The sequence below is a fragment of the Rhagoletis zephyria genome, unplaced genomic scaffold, assembly GCF_001687245.7.
Source record: "Rhagoletis zephyria isolate East Lansing unplaced genomic scaffold, Rhagoletis_zephyria_1.1 Rzeph_scaffold_00282, whole genome shotgun sequence".
NCBI lineage: Eukaryota > Metazoa > Arthropoda > Insecta > Diptera > Tephritidae > Rhagoletis > Rhagoletis zephyria.
Genome location: NW_016157366.1, coordinates 22,509 through 46,224, shown reverse-complemented (window position 1 = coordinate 46,224; position 23,716 = coordinate 22,509). Strand labels below are relative to the sequence as shown.

The 23,716-nt window shown below is 34.5% G+C and overlaps 2 protein-coding genes across 2 annotated transcripts in view; both read right to left on the bottom strand.

The window, feature by feature from the left end:
• The window catches only part of Lerp (lysosomal enzyme receptor protein), a 178,204-nt gene that overhangs the window by 151,882 nt on the left and 2,606 nt on the right, over nt 1–23,716 (bottom strand). The window contains exons 2-9 of the mRNA XM_017610114.1: nt 15,497–15,704; nt 15,324–15,380; nt 15,121–15,218; nt 14,899–15,050; nt 14,711–14,842; nt 10,589–10,730; nt 10,409–10,524; nt 9,406–9,515 (exon numbers count right to left, since the gene is read on the bottom strand). Of these exons, the coding sequence (XP_017465603.1) occupies nt 9,406–9,515; nt 10,409–10,524; nt 10,589–10,730; nt 14,711–14,842; nt 14,899–15,050; nt 15,121–15,218; nt 15,324–15,380; nt 15,497–15,704 (1,015 nt within the window). The remainder of the gene's footprint in view (nt 1–9,405; nt 9,516–10,408; nt 10,525–10,588; nt 10,731–14,710; nt 14,843–14,898; nt 15,051–15,120; nt 15,219–15,323; nt 15,381–15,496; nt 15,705–23,716) is intronic.
• me31B (ATP-dependent RNA helicase me31b) lies at nt 16,168–17,975 on the bottom strand. The gene has a single exon (XM_017610115.1). It carries the CDS (start codon nt 17,701–17,703, stop codon nt 16,330–16,332), a length of 1,374 nt encoding a protein of 457 aa, XP_017465604.1. The 5' UTR covers nt 17,704–17,975; the 3' UTR covers nt 16,168–16,329.

Here is a 23,716-nt window from a genome sequence, read left to right as displayed (position 1 = left end):
AACCTTCATATATGAACAAATCTCACAAATTGTAACATTTTTTTTTCAGAAAAACGTGTTTTTGGTCGAAAATGGTGGCACACTACCTTAGATAGTGCGTTGTCTTCAGTTTTGCATAAAGAACAAGATTGCATTGCGAAATTGTATTTATATGAAAACTTAAAAAAGATATAAATACTAACTTGCACAAAGTTTGGAGATTTGATTTTTACGTTTTTTGGTGAAGTATGAACCATATTAAAAAAAAAAAATATCGCAAATAAATAAGAAAAAAAAACTTTGCATAGATTGCGAAAAATTCACTGTGTCAATACTCTTGTTCGTCACTGTACATACATACATACAGAGCAAGTTAGATAAAATCTTGTGATAATAGTTAAATTTCAAAAATTACAAAATAGCTCCGACAGATATTTTTTTTAGTTTGGTGACACACTCTTGCAACCTCACAGGCATGTTGTATACGATGCCAACTTTTATTTCCTCTAATATGAACATTCTTTTTGAAAACTTCCCAAAGTTATCAAAAAAAAAGAATTATAATTTTTTCGAATGACAATTTCGGTACATTTTCGCCTAAATAAACGTTTTAAGCCTAAAAATGTTCAAATACTTGACTTTTTTTATTGAACTTATTTCTGACTCCATTTATTGATATAAATGCAAGAATTATTTAGCGTTTTTTTTTCTGGCGAGAGAAGGGAGTGACACTCAAAAAAATAAAATAACTGTATAGGATGATGAAGGGCCAAGCACTATAGACCACGTTATATGTAGGTCTCGGTGTATATGGTCTATGATATTAACATCTAATATATATTTAGGTAGAAAAAAATATAACGAAATAACTAAGTATTTTATGAGAATTAGAAATTCCGATGAAATTAAATGTCAAAATCGGTAACTTATTTATATGAAATACGTACAGGAAAACCTATGACCCCAAACTAAGGATATTTATGCATGTAGTCGTACACGTATTTTTCTACAGACTTATTGGAATAATATCACGACCGAATAGTAATTGATGAGATTTATGTGTTGACAAGCAGCTAAGAGGTAATAAATTTTACTGTCAGTCGACAGATGCGCGCAATTGTGTGGCAATACAATAGACACATGTGTATCTATGGAAGAACACACATATTTATGTATATATGTATGCACAAGTTTGTAGCTGAGGTTGTTCGTAACTTTTTCGAAATCATAAAATTTCTGCCAAACAGCGGGGCAAAGAAGCGGTCTTCGGTGCAACAGTTGAATCGGAACTAAGATCTCAAAGTCTAAAACTTATTCAAAGATCAGAATTTAACTTTATAAACGTGCTTAAAAACGTGTTTTTATAACTCAAAATGAATGTCATTTACACGAAATGCCTACAGGTTTGTTACAAAAGGAAATCGAGTTTTCTTACACATAAGGCATGAACACAAATCAGCGAAAAAAATTATCAAAAATCAACGGTAATTTTTAGTGATTTTAAACTTGCACTTGGTTAGACTAAAATTTAATGGGTTACAAAAAAACTGCCTACTCAAAATTTCGAAATCGAATTAAGGAATTGATAATTCTATGAAAATTTCTTGCTTTTTCGCCCCGAGTTCTATAAGAAATTAAAAAAAAGATACTTCTGGTTTTTGCTGTTGAGCTATATTTTTATAAAAAGTAACAAAAATTTGGTACGGAAAATATAAATAAATAAATACATACACATATTTTTGACGCTCACTGTATATGTGAAAAACATTAGGTTTGTATAGTAACTTCTCCAGTAAAACATTGCAGCGAGAGCGTAAAAGCAAAATAGAGCGTAAAATTGAGAAGAAGAGAAAACTAGCAGAATAAGTTAATGAACACAAAACTAGCAAAAACTTGCAAGTGAACAGTCGTTGCACTATTTTGACATTCTGCTGTAAACATTTTACTATTTATAAATCAGTCTTAGGGCCGTTTGCACCATGTCTAGTTAATTCTAACTCCCAGTTAAACATCTTTATCGACGTTATCGACGCCTATCATATAACATGTGATCGATAAAGCTGTCGATGTGCTTAACTGAAGGATGTACCTCCAGTTAAACTCTTTGCTTTACACACAAGTACTTACATAGTCACAATATTTTGATTTCCACACCTTTTACTTTTGTTTGTGCTAAACCAATTCAACAAATGGCGGTTTTTGACATTCTTCTTCTATTAGCTAATTTCTGCTTGTAAAAATTTCACTAGCAAGAATTTGCAGTTGTCCCGTGTTGTTACGCTCTCGATTCAGTGCTCTCTTGCAAATTTTTTGGGTTATCATACACTTTTCCAGTACAAAATTTGCAGGTTCCAGTACAAATTAGTACTGACTAAATATTTGTTACTATACAAACCTATTATTTTCATTCAGTTTCTATTACTCGTCGATAAATACATATGTATTTCGATCTCACAGCCTTCAGGATGAAGAAAGTCCATTTCGGTAATAAAACGAGAGAGGTGAACAGTTTGGAATGCTAAGTGTTATGAAAAACGCCCGAAAATTTTACCAGAAATTTACCGACACCAAGGATATTTCACATAAGGAAAGTTACTGGTAAGGAATATATTTCTCTGAGAAGTAGGGTTTTTGGGGAAAAATAAGGAGCTAATTATGTCATGCTGGGAGGTCAATAGTTTTCTATAAAATATTCATCACCCTAATGAATTTAGGTGGATACAAACATACAAATATGTAGTTATACATACATATGAACATATGTATGTACACATGTGATAATATAAGTGCAATCATCTACACACATTGAATGTATTTATTATTATCCATCAAACGCGTACAAAATGCGAATTTGTTAAAGCGTGTCCTGAATTTACAATTAATAGCACGTAAAAGGGAGTTACTGCAACAACAACAACTAAAATAACGGTGTATAACAATAACCACCGACGCATCCGATTGCGCAGCGTCTATATTTATGGCAACTGCCATAGATAGGCAGGAAAAATTCGCCAGGCAAAATGAATATGGCGCAAACACTCAGTGATGAACGCTGCTATCCAATTGTACGTAAAAAAAAAGAAAGGAGAAAAAACAGCTAGCAATAAAGCAAAGACAATATACAAATGGCAAACTAACTATGCGTGTATGCGTTAGAAACATTTATAAATATGTAGTTACATACATATGTATGCTGGACCATAGTAACACAATACGCAATAGTAGGTTCTTTGCTACAGTTTATATTCTCTTATAAAGGCCGGTTCACACGATTTGTACCTTTGTACAAATTTGTATTGTGGGCTTTTGGAACAAAATATAAAAATTTTACAGAATTTTTTTTGAGCAATCGCACGGTTGCACTATTGTCGAAATGCCGGTTTTTCTGACAAAACTAATTTTTTAAATGTTAACTTTTTTCTATATTGCTATATTTTACGTATGTGATACAACATAGGAGAGGCTAATTTTTTTGTAAAAAGGCTTAATTAAGGCTCAAAGGCAAGCAATCAGCAATCAAATTCCACATTTTTTTTTTTTTTTTTTTTTTTTTTTGAGGCAAGGGGTACTTCCAACGTTGTCCCATACTAACTTGGTTTAGATCCGATCATTGGATCATGCAGAAATTGACGTACTGTTAAAATTTTGCATGCGAATTGAAGTCAGTTTTGTTTTTTGCTTAAAAATTACTTGTTGTACAATTCGATTGAGCGTGAGAAATAAAGTGTAAAGTTTAGTTACTGTTATAAAAATATAAGAACGCATTCTTAAAAAAAAAATAATTTCGAGAGTAACAGGGCAATTCTGACTAAGACTATTGTTAGTCATTGGTAAGACAAGTGAAAGACACGTAGGCAAAATAGTTTGAAGGATTTTGTTTATTCTGGCACGAATGTTTTGCAAAAAAAGCTCCCTTGCCAACTTTCACGGAGAAAAGTTTGTTTGGCCGAAAGCACTTGTATTGGGTGTCCTAACAAGAGCTCCGGATTTAAATTTGCCGCCATTTTGTTATAACGAGTTGTAGTGATTTTTTTTTTTTGACAGTTGTCACGTACAGACGAGGCGATTTAAGAATATGGAGAAGTATTCAAACGAACAACGTTTAATTCTTGTAAAAACACATTACAAACATGGTGAAAGTGTTGCGAAAACAGTTCGCCAATTACGTAAAATTTTCGGTGGCAATAATGCACCAAATGAATCGACAGTCAGCCGTTTAATGACAAAATTTGAGACCAACACTTTCGAAATTCGTAACAATGGCATGCCTATAAACGAACGAGTACGAAATTTACAGCTTTTTTGCGTAATTTTTGTACTGTTTTCGTCGTTTCTGTGTCGGAAACGAGTTAAAAGATAGAAGTCGATATGTGTTTGCTATTAGATTGTAGTGGATTGGTGCAATACATACAAACTGAAGTTGACAAATTTAAAAAGGTGTTATCAATATTGGGACAAAGCCCAATATTTTCTCATGACCAAAGTTTTGGGCAATCGTCTGACTCAGCCTTAAAAACAACAATTACTATCAAATAATAGCCCTACGGAAAATAACTAACGGAAAAATAAAAAATGTCCACCAAAGTGCTATGTAAATACTTGCTCGTTGGCACCACCGCTCACCACAGTCAATAGTCCAACTGAAATACGCGGTATGTATTTTTGTACATACGCACAAAGATCAAAGCACTTACAATGCATCACAGTATAGAAAATCTGCAACCGCCGCCGGCATTGGAATACAAAACAAAGCTTATAAAAAGAACAAAGCTCAACCACAATGGAAATGCGACCGTGTGTTAAACTTTCCAGTCGGATAAGTGCCTATGTAAACAACCGATTAATGGTATGAAAGTTACAACCTATGCCTCGTCGATGTTAGTCTGCTTGGCGTGGCGTTGAGGCTTTCATGATAACATGGTGGCCTCTTTAGGGTCTTCCCTATCAGCTTGAACTAAGAGGGCGGCTCTGTAGAAACCTGTATAAGATTGGAGCATACCCAGTTTCCTATGCAAAGATTACCATACCCTCCTTAAACTTCAGACCCCAACACAGTGACAAATGTCGGTGGAGGAAAAACAGGTCCACACCGAACGACCAGTGGGAATGGTTAATGGCAACCTTGGTGAACGACATTTTTTATGATCTGCTGGAGAACTCAGGGACCTTTTCGGCTGGCAAGACGCTAGCTGGTATCAGGGCCACGTAAAAGTGGTCGCCTGTGAGGATCCGAGATTGGTGGCGTTATACAAGGTTGCCGTTGCAAACATATAGGCTCTGTCACACCCTCCAGGGTGTGGACTGGAATAATTTACGAGTCAGACCACGAGCAAGTGCTTGGCTTCCGGCTTCAGGTCGTCTTGTCCTTAAATAAGGAGTCTCTGAGAGAGGAGGTTGGGTGTTTTATGAAGGTGGAACTGTTTCACAGCGACGGGAGAGGGCATTTGCATGCTTCTTTTTGTGTGTTTGTGTTTCCGACAGGGTAGGAGTATGATGTATTGTGGAACGATGACCTAATGACAGTAAAAACAGATAGTAACACGAATACATAAAAGCAGAAGGAAACACGAACTATTCAGAACGAAAAGTGACACTGAAGATAGCACAACTCCGAAACCGGTTTGTCTCCAAACCAAATTTGACAAGGCATTTGCATAACTGAGCCATCTCACCGTGACTTTCAGCTCAGAGTCCTCAACCAAAGCACTATTGAAGAAAATGTGACAGCTACCGATGTCCCTTACATGGCTTTGAGATCCCTATAAACGATACAGACATTATTATACAATCACCGTTTAGCCAACATACGAGGAAACAACAAAAAATATAATCGATAATCACATGAGGCTATTGCCTGAAAATTTTAAAATGGGCTTAGTAGCATAGTGCTACTATTATAGCACGGCCGAGTAATCATTGCAAACTTATGTACAGTAGTCGAACAAATTATAGCCGCGCCAAATTTTCACAAGTTTTAAAGTATTATTTTTGCTGTTATTTAATTTTGGTTAGTTTTTTTATAGTTCATTCTGGGTAGATTGGGTATTTGTTAAAATTTGGTGTGAACACCCAAAGAATTTATCTTTATCCCAATCACCAAAAATAATTTGTTCAAATTTTTCAATAGAACATCGCTATATTGTACCAATCTTTTGACTACAAAAAAAAACTTTCCCATTTTTTTTACCAATAGCCCAATATCAAAATGTACAAATGTACCAATCGAGTGACATTGCCTTAAAAATTTATGCAATTTAAAAAAATTCAATAAATTATCGTTGTAATTTCGATGTTTTTAATTAAATTCTGAGTATGCAGTTTTGTAGCACATTGAATTCTAGTAGAATAAAGCACAAGTTTCAAATGGCTAAAAATTTCACTTGATTTTTTAGAATTTTTAAAAAGTCCGAAATTTGTACGAAAGTTTGTTGATTTTTTTTAATATTGCACAAATTTGGAAACTTGGATTTACACGGGTTTTGCTAAAGAATTAACTATGTATATTTTTATAAAAAAAACAATAAGAGTTCAATAACAACAAAAATAATACGTTAAAACTTGGCAAAAAGTGGTTCGGCTATAATTTTTTCACCACTGTATGTATGGCTGCCAAGCTCTGAAACAAAGGGACGTAACCGCAGCACTTTCCAGTTAAAAAAAAAAAAAACGAAGCTAAATAGGTTGATCTAGCTGTGAACGAGGGCAAGACAAAGTACCTCCTGGCAAGATATAAAGAGTCCACGCGTTTCGGGACACACGTCACTGTTGGCAGATATAACCTTGAAGTAGAGAAGGACTTTGTCCACCTTGCCAACAGGTGCTACTTTGGGCTCGGTAGGCAATTGAAAAGCAGAGCCCTCTCTCGACGAACGAAAATCCCGCTCTACAAATCTCTCATCATGCCCGTCCTTTTATATGGCGCAGAAACTTGGACGATGTCGAACAAAGATGAGAAGGCTTTGGCGGCATTCGAGACAACTATTCTATGCAAGATCTACGGCCCTGTTTCGTGTTTTCGGGGGTTCGTGAACGGCTTCAGTCTTTCACACAGTTATAGTTGTTTTATGTGGCGAGTCCCAAGCCCACGCGTACAACCATTTCTGAGGTGAGTGGTAGTGTTCAATCTATATAACCACTCGAATACGGCGGCCACCTATTAGCAGAGTATTATCTTAAAGTGTTCACGCATTTATCATTAAAATTTACCGGTATGATGCCTTCTGAGTCCCGAAGAACAGTAGCCACTACATTTACTTCTGTTTCAACTCAGGTTCAGAGCGATTCTATGAATTTTCCACCATGCTTGAATAGACAAGGTAATTGATAAATCAAAGCTTTTCTGGGCAAGAATCTACGTAAAAAATAATTATTTGCGTTGATTTTCCTTTCTTCTTCCCTATACCCTTACTTGCAATCTCTTCAATCAACGATATTGTTTAAATACCTCCCGAGTACTACTCCAGTATGTAAATTACACAGCTGCATGCTCTCACAACGCTCGCTTTCTGCAAGAACATCATAACTCAAGAGCGTTGAGGATGTTTCTCTGGCGGTTAACCTGCAAGTGCGACTCAGTTTGCTCCAACATGAGGTGTCATTATTTGTGTCGCTTCTCACCATGGCCAACTCAACCGAAAAGCCATAAAAATCAGCAATTTCAATTTTTGTAAAGGCATTTATAGGCATGTATGTATGTGTCCATATTTTTACATATTTATTTCCCCTCCTATCTTTGCAGTCACCTGAAATCTTGCAAAGTTTAGAGTGAGACTGTTGGGGCTTATTTTGCCCTTCGGTGAATTGAAAAGTAACTATTGAAATAAAATTGATGACCAGAAGTGGACAAAAAGGCGATTATGGTGACTTACAAAAATGCACATTTAAAACTATATATGCAAGATAGCGGTGATGAATGTACTTACATTAGACCTCATCACTCCACATACAAAAATAAAATCGGTACTGTTTTTCCATTGGAATTATAAAATCTAATATATTTTTTTTTATACTTGCACCAAAATATTTCGGAAAAATATTGAGATATTCGTGAGCTGTACCGATTTGAAAATACCACCAAAAGTTTGAGTTGTTTATGAATAATAATGAAAATAGTTTTTTTAAGTATATTTTGAAAAAAATCACCTCAGACGAGAAAACACTTTAAACTTAAAAAATCGCATAAAAATATTTGAAAAAAACCTTCAATGGAATCATAATGGTGAGATTTTTGATGCGGATTTTGAACTTTTTTCAAAAATTAGTTTAAGAAAAAATTTAATAAATGGGGCAAAACTTTACCGATTTAGACTTATGACATATCATTGGAAAGGAATTTTCTCAAGTATGAACGAGAAAGGTGAGATGACCGAGCATCATTCCAACTTGAATTAAGTTGTATTGCATTTGAAGAAAAAATTGGGACAGGAATGAGTTTTTATTGGAAAGAAGTATAAAAAATAAAAATACCTTTCCACTGATACCTCACAACGGTATAGTTTCAGCCCAGTTATTCAATTTTTCTTAAACCAATCTTTAAAAATTAAAAAAAAACTGCATCAAAAACCTCATTACTATGATTCCGTTGAAATTTTGTGTACATATTTTTATGCAGATTCTTTTAGCTTAAACTCTTTTGTCATCTGAAGGGAGTTTCTCCAAAAAAAAAAAAAACTTTAAGAAACTATTTTTATTCAAAAAAATCCCATTTTTCGAGGTATTTTACAAATCGGTCCAGCTCACTTTAATCTTAATATTTTTCGAAAATATTTTGGTGGGTCTTCAAATAAAATAAATTTTGTAATACCGGCGGAAAAACTGCAAATTTTTTTAGTGATGCAGTCTAATGTACATACATACATGCTTCTTTCTGCGTTTTTTTTTTTATAAAACATGCGATAACAACGCTAGATTTAAGCCTATAAGTAGCATATTATAAATTTACAAAAATTTGGTATCTTTGAAAAGCTAATGAATTGGACTACATATCTGTCTGTTCTAGAAGATTAAAAAAAAATTGTATACAAAACATTTTGTTAAAAGACTTTGTTTTCTTGTTTCAAAAAATACGTCTCATATTCGCAAAAATGTTTTGACCAAACTTTATTTAACGAAAAGAGAAAACAACTACGTTTGAAATGATTATTTTTCTGGGACGGATTCTCTAAAGGTTAAGAAATTAAGAATATTTAAAGTTACACTAAAAAGTAAATATATAAAAAATTAATAAGCTGAGTCTTTTTTCGCGGTCATCTTTTGAGCTCCCGCCTGTATTTGTCTCTAGTGACAATATGTATTTGCTGCTCTGAATATTGCTAAAACAAATCAAAAAAATTGTTTCAGGCACAAATACAGTGTTTCTTTACGTATGCATACATGCTTATACATCCATGAAATATATTTACAGTACGAAATAAAAATATGACTTACCATCATTTTCCAGACACGGCTGACCCGCACCCGAACAGATGCCGAACGTATAATTTTTTGAATCCATTGACAAAGTGTATGGTTTACCCTGCAACGGACGCATATCCAGTCTGGACGTATTTTTGTATTTACATATGTATGTATGTTGTACATGTGGATTTATGTATATGCAAGGTTAAAGGAAATGCAAAACAAATGCCATTCGTTACATTTTAGCGAGATACAAAAGAGACGAATATTAAAATATGTATGTATGTATGTATGTACATTGTACAAATATAAAATATCTAAACATCCCGGCAAAAAACACGGTTACCTTAGAAATTAAAATGAAGAAGACATTGCTTTAACATGCATGTCATTGGCCGTAAGCCCATACCGGCAGCTTTACCTTGGAACGATTTACATTACGTATTGAAGAGAAACGAATTGACAACGCCTTACAAAGAAGCGAACCCAGAGAAGGTAGCAAAGAATGCTCGACAGATAAACTAATGTAGAATGCCTATAAATATGTACTTATGTATGTATATTAAATTGAAAACAGAAAATACAGATTTTCTTAAAATATTGAAATTAATTAAAATTGTTATAAATCAGTTTTATATATACATACATTTTTCTGCAGAAAGTTACGGTAGAAAAGAATTTTTGAGTACTCATTCTATTTTTCAGCTGACTACGATGAAGCGTTCTACTTTGAATTCCACGTAATGAATCAAAGCTACGAAATAAATAAAATATTGTGGAATATTATACTATGCATTACCGGCAATGCTTAAATGAAGTGAAAAAGCTAGCACTGATAGACGATAGCGAGTTTGGTTGTACCTCATTGAGTTCGTTCGTTTCGCCACTCGCTAACTGTTGGCGAATCTATGACGGCTATTATAAGGCAATGCGTTCTAGAATGGTAACATGTTCTAGGAGAGATTACCGATTTTTTGCTGGGATATGTATAGCTAAGAGGAATTACATTTTAAAGAAACCATGGAACACTTACATTTCGCTGCCATGCGTTATGGTGGTACATGGCGGATAATTATTGCATGCCAATGGCGTGGTAAGTGAGAATTTATACACACACCCATTAATGCCAACCATTGATAGCTGTGCGCTCTGTAATAAAGGCAAAAAAATAATCATTAAGAAATTGTTAATCCATTTCGACGAGTGTGCTTACCTTCTTTTCTTTCTCACATATAAACTGTATGATTGACGAATAGTTATCCGTTCCATTACAGGCTGTAGTCGATGGAAGACGCATAATCAACTGGCCGTTTTCGATTGTTGGATTGGGTTGTACGCTACCATAGTTGAAAAACCTAGCAACATTTTTTGTAGATCCATTAAAATAAAAGGACTTTTTAAAGTAAACAATATTTGATTGCTTTCCCGATTTCAAAATATCGAAATGACAAGGATTTTAATGACAAAGCTTTAAGCTTTGAAAAATACCTGCATCGTTATAATAGGAGATTTATAAGTCTATTCTGCATTTCATTTCATTTCATAATACATATCAGGGTTGTTGCGAATATTATTCTGAAATAAAAGTCCTTTCCGGATAATAAACAAACCGCCTGTCCAAATTACACAAATTTGATATCATATCAAAGAGACCTGGACTAGCTTTTAAACAGAAATACACGGTGTAAAAATTTCGGTTTTAATTTTAAACTTTTTGGACTACATATATGACCAAACTAAATTTAGTTTCAAATACAAACCTTCCAAGTTAGAAAAAGGGCACGTATGTTGGGTTTAGAATTTAAACAGTTCGGTTTAAGTTTAAGACCCAAACATTTTCGTAATTAAAAATGAAAAATAAAAATCTAAAATTTCATGCTCCGTCTGATGGGGATTGAAGCCGGAGAACCTTGGTAACAACAAATTGTACCAAGCATCTTTGCACACTCAGCTACAGCCATGCATGTAAATGTGCTTTCATATGTTGTCCTGAAGGAAAGATTGGTCCAATTGCTCGAAAAATATAGGCGTAGGTATAGTAGTTTTATATCTAGACCAAAGATAGTCCACAAATTTAAAGCAATGTAATGTAAAACAGGTGAATTGTACCAAAATTGGTCCGAAGGTAATGCATAAAGTATGAGTTTTGTTCTAAAATTAGTTACAATGTTACGCAGTAGCGGGAAATGGATATGATTAACGATTTGCTGATATGTAGGCATTTAGTCAACGGATTTTCATGTGCGGCGTTGGCATGTAGAGAGAGTATTCGCTCAGAAATACTGAGAATCCCGGCTCGAGTCGCAGCTGGCGCAAATGCCATAAATTTGAATTTGTTAACCATTCATTATGTTTTTATCTAGTGAAGGTTAAATATTATTTAAATTTAGGAACCCGCAATTTAAATTTTTGAAGTTGAATTTTAATATTATTTTGTCCGAAGTTCCCATAAGCGGACATTTTCCATTGGCGGACAAAAAGTAATTGACCATCGGTGACCGCCTTTTGAGCTTTCACTGTATATACTTATTTCTAAAAGGTATTTTTCTGTTACCAAATGATATCTCCTTAAAAATTTTATCTAATTTAATTAAGGATATCTCATTTTGAAGTTAAAAAAAAGTGTGTTAAAGAGCTGAAAGCACTGTATCCGGTCAATAAATTGAATGACTGAAACACTATTTTGAAAGACAGCTTCACCGCTTGGTGTAAAAAATTAAAACTTTTGAATAGGGGTTGCCACCCCCTTTAAATTTTAGGGACTTAAATATAGATCGAATAAAATATTTCAAAGACATTCAAGGAGTAAAAGGCTCTCTTAACCAGAAGTAAAAATTTTGAAGAGGGTTGCCATCTATTTTAATATTTAAATCTATATCTATACCAATTATATAAAGAGAAGGGCCTTTTTTGTATCAAGTATCTCTTGAACGGCGGTTCCGATTTTCATGAAATTTTGTATGTAAATAGGTTTCAGCAGTTACCATGTCAGGGGCCAAACAAATTTACTTTTTTCCGGAAGGTAGACCAGATCTGTTCGAAAAAATATTATTTATGGTCCAATTTGCTTGAAATTTGGTACATAGATAGTCTAGATTAGATTTGTCTAGTAAATGGACCAGGACCGTGGTATTCGAAAAATTCGTATTTATGGTTCGATTTGCTTGAAGTTTGGTACGTAGGTAACTTTCGGCCTAGATTAACATGTAGAATGCCTTTTTTCGGTTAGTGGACTTATTAATGATATACATACATAGAATAGAATTGAATGGTTGTTTTACAGTTCGAAAGGTTTTTTTAAGGCGCCGCAAAGCGTAGGTGTATTGGCTATTTATCTATACTTATTATCTTTACTAATTAAATAAAGAGAAGTCCCTTCTTTTTATAAGAGGTGATCTTGCGAACGGCTTTAGCGATTTTTTTTAATTTTGAACACCTACTGCAGACTTTCCAAGGATGGTTATAGGCTGATAATAATTTCGATATATCAAGGGAGTGTTGCATCTCCCATACAAATCGAATTATTCCTACCGTATATCTCTAGATATATTTGTAGTAGAGTACTGGAACTTTGTATGGAGATATTTGAATCAATAAGTATGGGAGTCATGGCGAAAAGTGGGGGTTATTGGAAAAGAGGGCATGGCGTCTTCCAAACATAGTGAAACCTTTACCTATCTGTAAATACATACATATATAATTCTTAAGTACGTGTATTTGTAAGTGAACTTCTCCAAAGCGATTTTAATTAATTTTTTTATGTATTTGAGGTCCCAACTTAAAAGGCCATGTGGTGCTGCATTGAGTTACTACTAAGAATCGTATTTATAATCCAATTTGGTCATATTCGAGAGGAATGTTTGTATATTAGTGACGGTAGGGGCAATACTATTGCAAAAAAAAAGAGCTGAAAGGTGGGGCTGGAGTCGAGTTATCGAAGATACTTCCCCATTTTGAAATTGCCACCAACTGTACTATACAGACGAGAACGATTCACCATCGAGCCGGATAATTGTTGCAGCAGGAACTGCGTCATGGTAATTAAAAAGGCAATGGAGGATATGCTTTCTGACGAACACAAAACCAAACGTGAATGTGAGTTGTTGGTGAAAAAGTACGGCCAAATGATTCAATAAAAAAAAATATTTGTGAGCGGCACGAAGTTCGCCGGGTCTGCTAGTATAACCTTATAACTATTAAATTGGCTTTAGTTTTTGGGATATTTTGGGTTGGACGTGTCAAAAATGCCCTTTTGGTATTTTTAACCGACTTGAACTGTACTATATATGTATACAAATACATATATAAAATTGATTAAAAGAAATTAGAAGAAATTTTCACGATAAATTTGCCAATTTTTTTTGTTCTTAAAAAAAATCTGCCAATTTTTTTTTTTCTTAAAAAAAATCTGCCCTAATTTTAGCCTTTTAGGCTAAATGAGGCAATATTAAAGTATTCCTCATATCTTTGTAAAACGATTTTACAATAGGACTCAAAAAAATTAAAAAAAAAAAAAAAACATTTTTCGGTCTCTTTAAATCTGAAAATTCTTATAACCAGAGCTAATTGAATAATTCAAAGTTCATATTCTATTTTTATGAATAACAAATGCTATAGAAATCAACTCTCAATGGCTCTGCCGCAAATTTTGTTTCCTAATGTCATCATCTTTAGAGCAGCACCTTGTGGACCACTAACACATATGTATATCTATTAATTTTTTGCATTTGTAAAATAGCAAATAATGTTTTGGTATCTCATATGGCTTGTTTGCTGGAGGAACGTCATAATTAAAAAAAAAAAAACACGTTGAACTAGGAATGCATGCAGAAACGATTGTTTCACAAATATGTGTGTATGCATAATAAGAAAACAATCAATCTTCGATCAAAGGAACCAAAACAAAATTTAAGGACAGCTTTATCTTCGGGAATATATTTTAAGACTTTACTTTCTTATATTTCTTAGATATAATCACCCTTATTCTGGTTGTAGTAAGTGGTTTGCATCGACAGTCGTTCGTTGAATTGAGTCGTAGATAAAAACATTAACGACAGATTTTAACACGTTTTCAATACTTCTTCATTTCGAAAGGATAATAGGAACAAAAATTTTTCGGTTGGATCATAACGGCAATGAAAATCTCAAATTTCGACGAGCGACTGTCGTTCCGACAATCGGAATAGGGCCGAATTTTTATGTTTTAAAAACCAAAATAAAAATCATAAAGCCGTTTTTGTGCAGTTTAAATTTTTTTAAATATGACAGAAAAATGAAAGTTTGCACATTTATGGCTAATTTATAAGCATACATACATAATATTCGTTTTACCTACCGTTTATTATAGTCAGTTGCGTTAAGTTGAATAAAACAGACACTACTGCCAATCGGACACATAGCATTCTCTCCGTACAATACTGGCTTGCATATGTTTATCACAAAAGCATTTCCATGTCGATCAGTCGTTCTGCGTAAGAAAATGATATTATAATAGTCCTTTAATTACCCTATTTTTATTTGTACCGATAATTAAAGTCGCTTAATGAGAGCAGATCATAAGTATGGCCATTAACAGGATCCTGTATAATGCATCCATTTGACTTAACTTCTTCCGGTTCCGGCAAGCAAGCATATGGCGTCTCCAGTGTTATATAGAATGTGCATGCGTCATTAGACTGCAAGAAATGCACGAGATCCAGGCAAGTCTCAATCATAAATCAATTCAACCAAATAGCTTACACTTACATATTGCGTCACTTGGGATTGTACGGCATCCAAAGTATAGTCACAGCCAACGAACACATGCAACTTTAACTCGCCATCTCCGCTAGGACACTTGGCACCATCGCTGACNTGCGTCACTTGGGATTGTACGGCATCCAAAGTATAGTCACAGCCAACGAATACATGCAACTTTAACTCGCCATCTCCGCTAGGACACTTGGCACCATCGCTGAATTCAAAATACATTTTGCCACGTCTATAATGCAGTAGCTGTTGTGTACCTGCAGTTAAAGTAAATATGAACATATAAACATGTACAGAAATAGAATTTATTAAAATTTCTGGGTTTAGAAAAATGAATTCATAAATGTGTACATATGGGAATCATGATTCCTACCAAGTATGTATTCCTTGTCTCCTTTCCTGAGGCATGCGGCCACATTTTTACCATCACAGAGGCGACTTAAATTGCCGCAAATATTGTATTCAAATATATCACCTTTGCTGCTATTTGCCACTTTGGCGATGTCGGAGCGCAAGGCACTGAAATCGAATTTGTGGCCATAAACGGGCTCTGTTAACTGGCACTCATTAGTGGAGAAAATCTGAAAAATAGTTTATTTATTAAATTATTAGTTTTTAATATGAGCAAAATAATTTATGCTCTTGAGTAGTTTGCCTCTGTTTTGATTTTCTTGCTGGTTATTCTAGTTATAATAAGATATAAAACCAGTAATACTACTTACATTTCGGCAACTACTTAGCGCTAATACAATTTGACCTGTACCTACATATGTACATACATATGTATATACTCACATTCTATCATTCTTGGTACATACTCATATCAGTAGAATAAGATATGTACTATGTACATACCTTTTTAAAAGACAAAATTCGACTAAATTTAACTAAATAATTAGTGAACAAGATTCAAAAAATTCACACGAATATTTATCTTTTCTATAAATATAGTGCCAAATAACACCCTATTTATAAAACTTTAAATCCATTCCCCACAAAGATCCAATTTTGTACCATAACCCAAAATAAATCAAGTACTAATTCTTTCGTTTCGTTTTTTTGCGCAGAACTAACGTTCTTTATTTAAAAAAACAGTTTTTTGCCAAACTTCATTACATTTCATTTCATTTATTTGACAAACTATAATTGTTTTGTATTTCAGTATTTAGTTTGTTGAGTTTTAAAATAATAATTCCTCATCTTAGTTCATTTGCTGATGTTACCCTCTTCATTTGCTGAATTGTTAAGATCATTATTAGTTTCCGTAGAAGTGGCTGCGGCATTGGCGACATACAAAGCTGGATCAATAACTTTAGGGATAGGTTTTATTTCGGTTCCAAGTTCTTTTTCAATTCTATGCAGATCGAATCTATCTTCGTAGGTTATTAAGTTAATTGCAATACCAAGATGACCGAAGCGTCCCGAACGACCAATTCGATGCAAATATGTTTCTGCCATTCTTGGGAAATCGAAGTTAATAACAACATTGACAGCCTGCACATCAATACCACGAGTGAAGAGGTCAGAGCATACAAGATTTCTACACAGCCCTTGTCGAAAGTCGTGAAACACGCGATTTCTATGAGCCTGTGCCATTTTAGCATGTATATAGTAACAACAATATCCAAGTTCCGTTATTTTCTTCGCCAGCAATTCGACCCGTTGGGTGGAATTACAGAATATTATTGATTGATTTATTTGTAGCTTAGAAAATAGGGTATTTAAGCAATGAACTTTTTGGCGTTCTTGAACGAATGCGTAATACTGTGTTACGCCTTTTAATGTAAGCTCCTCCATCAAATTGATTTCATATGGTTCCCGTAAGTGTTTCTCCATGAAATTTTTGACGCTTAACGGAAATGTTGCAGAGAACAACAAAATTTGGGGATCTTTAGGCAACTTCATTATAACATGATCCAGCATGCCTTGGAAATCAAGAGATAATAATTTATCAGCTTCATCTAAAACTAAAATTTTGCAGTGTGACATATCCGCAACTTTTTTATCCATCAGATCCAAAATACGACCAGGAGTTGCGATAATTAACTGTACTTTTTGGTATATGCGAAGTATGTCATCTTTTAGAATTGTACCTCCCGTTGTTACCATAACTCGAATGTCAAGATGTTTTGCGAGTTCAATGCATATTTGCGATGTTTGCAAAGCGAGCTCCCTTGTTGGCACTATCACTAGGGCTTGTATATAATCTTTTGTGTGATCGATTTGCTCCAAAACTGGAATGCAGTACGCTCCTGTTTTGCCAGTACCGTTCTTTGCTCTGGCCAACACATCTTTTCCGCTTAAAGCTATTGGTATTGCGGCCTCCTGGATCGGCGATGGACGCTCCCAGCCCTTCTCAAAAATACCCATTAGAAGTTCTCTTTTCAAGCAAAATTCTTCGAATTCATTCCCACGAGTATCGGTAACATCACTCGTCTTAAACCGGTTGTCTTTTGGCGGAATCTTAAGCTTTGACTTCCATCCCATGTCATCTTGTGGATTCTTGACCATTTGCAGCGCTTTAATCGCACTCTTTGACCCCAAACTTGCATGCATATTCGTAGTATTTTCTGTAATCATTTTTCTTCAAATCTAATGTAAAACTCTTTTTTTCGACAACGGTAAATGGTAACTGTTATAAAATATTACTAGATTCCAGATTTTCACCAAAGCCTTCAGAGAACAAAAACTAATACTATCCAAGCAGATAATAAAGAAATGCAAATTGTCATGTCAAAAATGTAAAACGCATGCAGACAAACAATGTTGCCAGATGTCATGTTGGAATCCTGTCAATTCCTTTGGAAAAGCGCAGTTATAATAAATTACAGTTACAACAAAGGGCGATGACTATTAAATTTTCGCATTGTTGTATTTATGTGAAATGTAAAAAGGTACAAAAACTAAAGATGCCATACTTTCTTTAATCAGGTAAATAAATGTTTAGTTCCAGCGCCATTTTGAAACAAATCAACAACAAACGTCATGTAATAGATAGAGAAACGTAAAACACAAAGGAAGATTACAATCTGGCATAAGAAGAAGGCAATGTAAACCAAAGGATTATCTGTGAATCAATACACTTTCTGCTGCCAAATCCAAATACCTTCATAGTTACCAGACCATTGAAATTTATGTGTAGTATCATTTGGGTATCTTTTAAATGCACAGTAGCGGTGTTCACATTTTCAATGCAATATTTTGTTCTTGATAGCGGCAAAATTCACACTCCAAAAAACAGTTTTCATTCGCTTGGAAAAGTATGTACATATGTACATACCATACCTGTAAATTTTCTTAAAGCAAATATATAGACGAACATTTTTTTTTTTAGTATTACAAACCGATATAAGAAATCTCTTTTTATTACTTGAACGGTTTTTATATGATTTTTTTTTTGAGAACTGAATACAATACTTTAAAGAAACTCGGAAAAGAACTAACGCGATAAATGTGAATATTTATTTTTATAGATAATTTTTCTTCAATTCAAATCAGACACCGAATTAAAAATTCGAACGATAAATATTACGTATTTTAATTTTTTTATTCCTCACAAATTCATTCGCAATTTTTTACTTTAGAATACCATTTCTTGATGACCACTCACACAATTCAAAGAAATTTGTTTCTTTTGCTTAAATTGAAATGGAATTTTTTTTTCATTCCACGTTAAACATTACCTTTCCTCCACTTTTGACGACATTTTCTACAAGCAGTCTTCATCATTATCAATTAAGCTATTTTATAAGCAAGGTTCACATTTTTCAACCAGAAACTAAAACTTTTGTCATGTCTGCAGCTGGAGCAGCTAAGAATATAACTGGAAAAGGACCGAAACTAGCAATATTCTCCGAAATTGACGAAGAAGACGTTCTTATTAGAGCTGGAAAACTATCGATAGTGTTAAAAAGACTGTTGACAACAGTAGCTGCTTGAGCTGATCTGCTCATTTGCCAGACTGACAAGCCAATTGCTCACTTTGGTGAATACCACTAGTGTGGCAAAGAACAACGTACACCAATAAACATTTAGGTTTCAGCTCAACTTGAGGTTAAGTTGAGAACTAAGGCATTTTTCAAATGTCCAAAGTTGTTTCTTAACAGTACCTCAAGTAGAGGATCATGGCGTTCTCAACAAAAAGGGCATTTTTGTTTGTATGAAAAAAGGACTTTTTATCAAGTTGAGAAAATGCTAGTTCTCAACTTGAACTCCAATGTAATTCTCCAATTGGTCTCAAACATAGCATTGAAATACTGAAATGTAAATAGTAAAATACCTTATACTTTTTTGATTGAAACGACATACATAGACGAATTGAAATATTAATTTTTCATTTTATTACTCCTTTTGTTTTATGTAGTTAATCAATATCGTATTACAATAATTCACTTCACAGTACATAGTCCGACAGTAATTTTGCTACTTGATTCACTCCGCGTTTATTTTCTTTCAAGATTATTTGAGGATACTTTGAAGATTATTTACTTTTTGGTGGTAATTTTCCCCTTTATATAGCTTTCGTTTTTCACTTGGTAATTAAAAATTCGTTTCTCTATCACTTTTTACGTATCTGCGAGTCGGTGAGAGATGAGTTGGAGAATGATGTTGGATGTCAACATGAAAACTTTGAATTTCTCCAAGGTTGGAGATATATTTTTTTAGTGTTTATTGGGATTGAACGAATGCAATCCAGAAGATTTTTTGCATGAACCAAAGACACAAGATCCCGTTAGAACAAAATAGTGGAAAAAGTCGATTTTTTGAGCGGGTTCTATGCCATCTTGTTTCACTGGAAAACGCAATAAAGCAAAGAAACAACGAAAACCAAAATTGCTGTCACCTACTTTAATTTAGTAAAAATTATGCACTAAAATGTTTTAAAATGTGTTGCCTTGTTGAATTAACTCTTCTTTACTTAAATAAAAGTGTAAAATAGTGGTGCTTGTGATGTAAACAAACGCTCAGCTGACGAACCCACTTTCGCAAACTTTTTTCTCAAAACCAGTTACAAATACAACGTCGCTCTTACGTGATCTTATATTTTTGATTCATGGATTTTTCGACAATCAAATTCAGCCGTTTTGCTTCCGGCAACGTTTTCATTAGTTGTGTTTTCTTGGGTTATCCAGCTAAGTATCACGATCGTTTGTCACGGAAACGGTCTGGATCATTCCTATTGGGGTTGGCAGCACTCATTTTATAGTACTTTCACAAGGAAGACGAATTCATAAAAAGGACCTACAAAATGGGGAAAAGTATATTTAAACGAAATAATATTCACCTTAACAAATATTTAACGTAAAGGTAATTTATTTGGAGCAAGTTAAAACCAATGGCAGAATATTTGTTTGTGTATACATTTATTTGTCACTGCTACCAAACCGTACTGCCCAATTGACAGTGACACTGTGTTTCTGTGGGCAATGATCGGGATCCGGATAAAAAATGGGGCTTTCGCACGAGGCCATTTTTAGGGCAACTTTTGCATTCAACTCACGCAGGGTTGCACGAAAAATAAATTGAGTGGCTAAAAAATATCAAAATATTCGCCATAAAAAGGCGTTTGCAGTGTTCAACTTTGCATTTTACTTTTGGTTGAACGGCCTTTCAACGAATCGCTTTCAACAAAGCTGGTCGCCAGCCAACATTTAGCCATTCAACTTTTTTTTGGTGCAAACCTGCGTAAGTTGAACGCAAAATCGCCTCGTGCGAACACCTTTAAATTTTCATGCAAATGCAAGAACTAGTGTTGCCACGAACAAATTTTTTTCCTACCAAAATTTCCTACATAGACCAACCGAAACTAACCAAAGATGTTTGAAGCTTTTAAATTGTTTATCCAATGCCAAGATTATTAAAAATGTAGATAACATATCATTCAGTAAATCTAAAAACACAACTAGTAAAACAAAAACAAATTAACTACGTATGTATATCAATTAATTTTTTAATTTATTAATATTAATTGAATTAATTTTACTGTACCTAAACCTAAAGCCTTAAACTCATGCTTGTCTCTTTACACATGCATATTATTATAATTACATCGGGGATACTCGCGCTACCTTAGGCTATTTAAGAAGATGTACACTTTGGAAGGCGTTATGTTTCAAACTTTGGATGAATCGTCCCCTAAGGTGCATCAGTCTGTTATTTATGATACGTGGGCAGTCACATAGAATATACTCTGGGTTTTCCTCCTCCAGCTCACAAAATACTATTGACCATGCAAGCGCAGGCTCCAGGCTTTGGAGACAGTCAGCACTTTCGTTGCCTTCAAACCCTTCTTGTCCCGGAACCCACCACAGGAGTTTACTATTGTGGGCCTCCAAGTGGTTCAAAAGATTTTTACAGCTGACCACAAGCCTGATGCCATTTTGAAAGAGTGTAAGGCCTTTAAAATGCTGACTCTCCGACATTATATTTATTTTAACCCCATTTGTCTTTGTACACAGACCTCGATTGCGAAGACTTCAGCCTGGAATACAGTTGGGTTTGTGCAAATTGGCAGACTTTTTCTGAATCTTGGTCCAAATACGTCTGCCTCAATACTCTCGTCGTCCATCTTTGATCCGTTGGTTTACCGTACTTGGGACCCTTCGTCAATCATAGTTGTTATCACTTCACAGCAGTCCATTTACGGAATTCTGACCTTGTAGAATTTGTAGAAGGATAACGCGGCATTATACAGGAATATCTTTAGAAACTGCATTTAGAATNTCGTCAATCATAGTTGTTATCACTTCACAGCAGTCCATTTACGGAATTCTAACCTTGTAGAATTTGTAGAAGGATAACGCGGCATTATACAGGAATATCTTTAGAAACTGCATTTAGAACGAGCCAGAACTTTCTCGATGATTACATTGGGCAGTCGTAGAGCGCTCCAGCAGGCCTCTTTTTTCAACAGAATAGACAAAGGAGGAATACCTGTAATGACATAAAGGGCGTCCGTTGGACAGGTGCCCATATCTCCTGTTATGGCGACGCGGACCAATCGGCGCGGCTTGCTCAAGGTGGCACCCGCCTTTCCAGCCTACATACCTACCAAATGGAAAAAACCTACCAGTTTTGGCAGGAAAAGCTCATGTTTGGCAACACTGGCAACAACAACTGTATGACCCTGATATGATATGATCCCAAGTTTAAGTGAATATTATTTCATTTAAATGTACTTTTCCACATTTATGGGTGGTTCACAAGATGTCGTATTGACGTATGTTGTAAAGTTTTTAACGGCTAAATAAATGTTTAGAGGACTTGAAACCACCAACAACTATTTTTTAACGGTGTGAAATTTCATAATAAAATTTGTATGTTAGCTTGTGGACTCCTTAAATATAGTTTTAGCCGTTTAAAGTTTATGACGTACAACAGTACGACAGTATACAACATCTTGTGAACTCCCTATTAGTGAATTCATTTTTATAATTTCGTTTTCCTCGTGGTAGTAGTATAAAATTAGTGCTGCCAACTCCAATAGGAATGATCCGGACCGTTTCCGTAAGAAATGATCGTGATCAGTCATGCCGTCGCAGCCCTTTGGTGGCTAGATTTAACTACTACATACTTTTTTTTGGCCATATAAATTTAAAATTGCCCCTAGTCCTNCCTATTAGTGAATTCATTTTTATAATTTCGTTTTCCTCGTGGTAGTAGTATAAAATTAGTGCTGCCAACTCCAATAGGAATGATCCGGACCGTTTCCGTAAGAAATGATCGTGATCAGTCATGCCGTTGCAGCCCTTTGGTGGCTAGATTTAACTACTACATACTTTTTTTTGGCCATATAAATTTAAAATTGCCCCTAGTCCTTTTTTAGCCTTTTGGAGAATTTATTCACGCTTGGCATAAAAAAGTTGTGTATGCTTAATTTAACAAAGACTGATATATATATGTACTGTAAGTTCCTTACTTTTTTATACACACATACCGTAAAAGTGTTAGGGCTGTTAACTTATTTATGAACGATTTAACTATAGTTTAAAATAGATAATTTACGGTCCTTAATATGCTTAATTTCTTAAATGGCCCATCAAGTCAATTGACCCTGTATGTTCTTGTGGTGTGATTGTACCAGCTGCTGGTGCGACTACAAAAGCTATTTAAAAATTTGATGATTCTACCAGCATGCTGGTGTCGCGAGTGGTGAAATTAGCTAAATTTTTAAGTAAAAAGTATTTTTGCGGAAATTTATTACACTATATGAGTCAAAGCCATGTTTGTGGAAGTTCGCGATATTGCAGTTGTGAATTGAAAAAAAAAAACCAATGTTTAACAAAATGGTAGAAAAATTATGAAATTTCGGCTCTAATCATTTCGATCTTTCCTGGACCTCATTTGTAAAAAAAAAAATTTTACACCAGCATGCTGGTATATGGCGGTTATATGCTTCGAACCTGATAGTACAATCACTTGATAGAGCCAGCAAGCCGGTGTCGTATATCCCCTTTTATACAAGAAGGTTCTTGGGTGGATAAAATATTAGCTTTCCAAAGTTCATTGAAATATTGGCCCGTAGTCATAGTCAAAATAAAGTCGACTTTAAAGTTAGTTGCAGCTTTTTTGACAGATATCCCATTGAAAATTA

Excerpts from the sequence above, each read along its gene's own strand:
- me31B (XM_017610115.1), bottom strand. The coding sequence starts at position 17,703 with ATGATTACAGAAAATACTACGAATATGCATGCAAGTTTGGGGTCAAAG.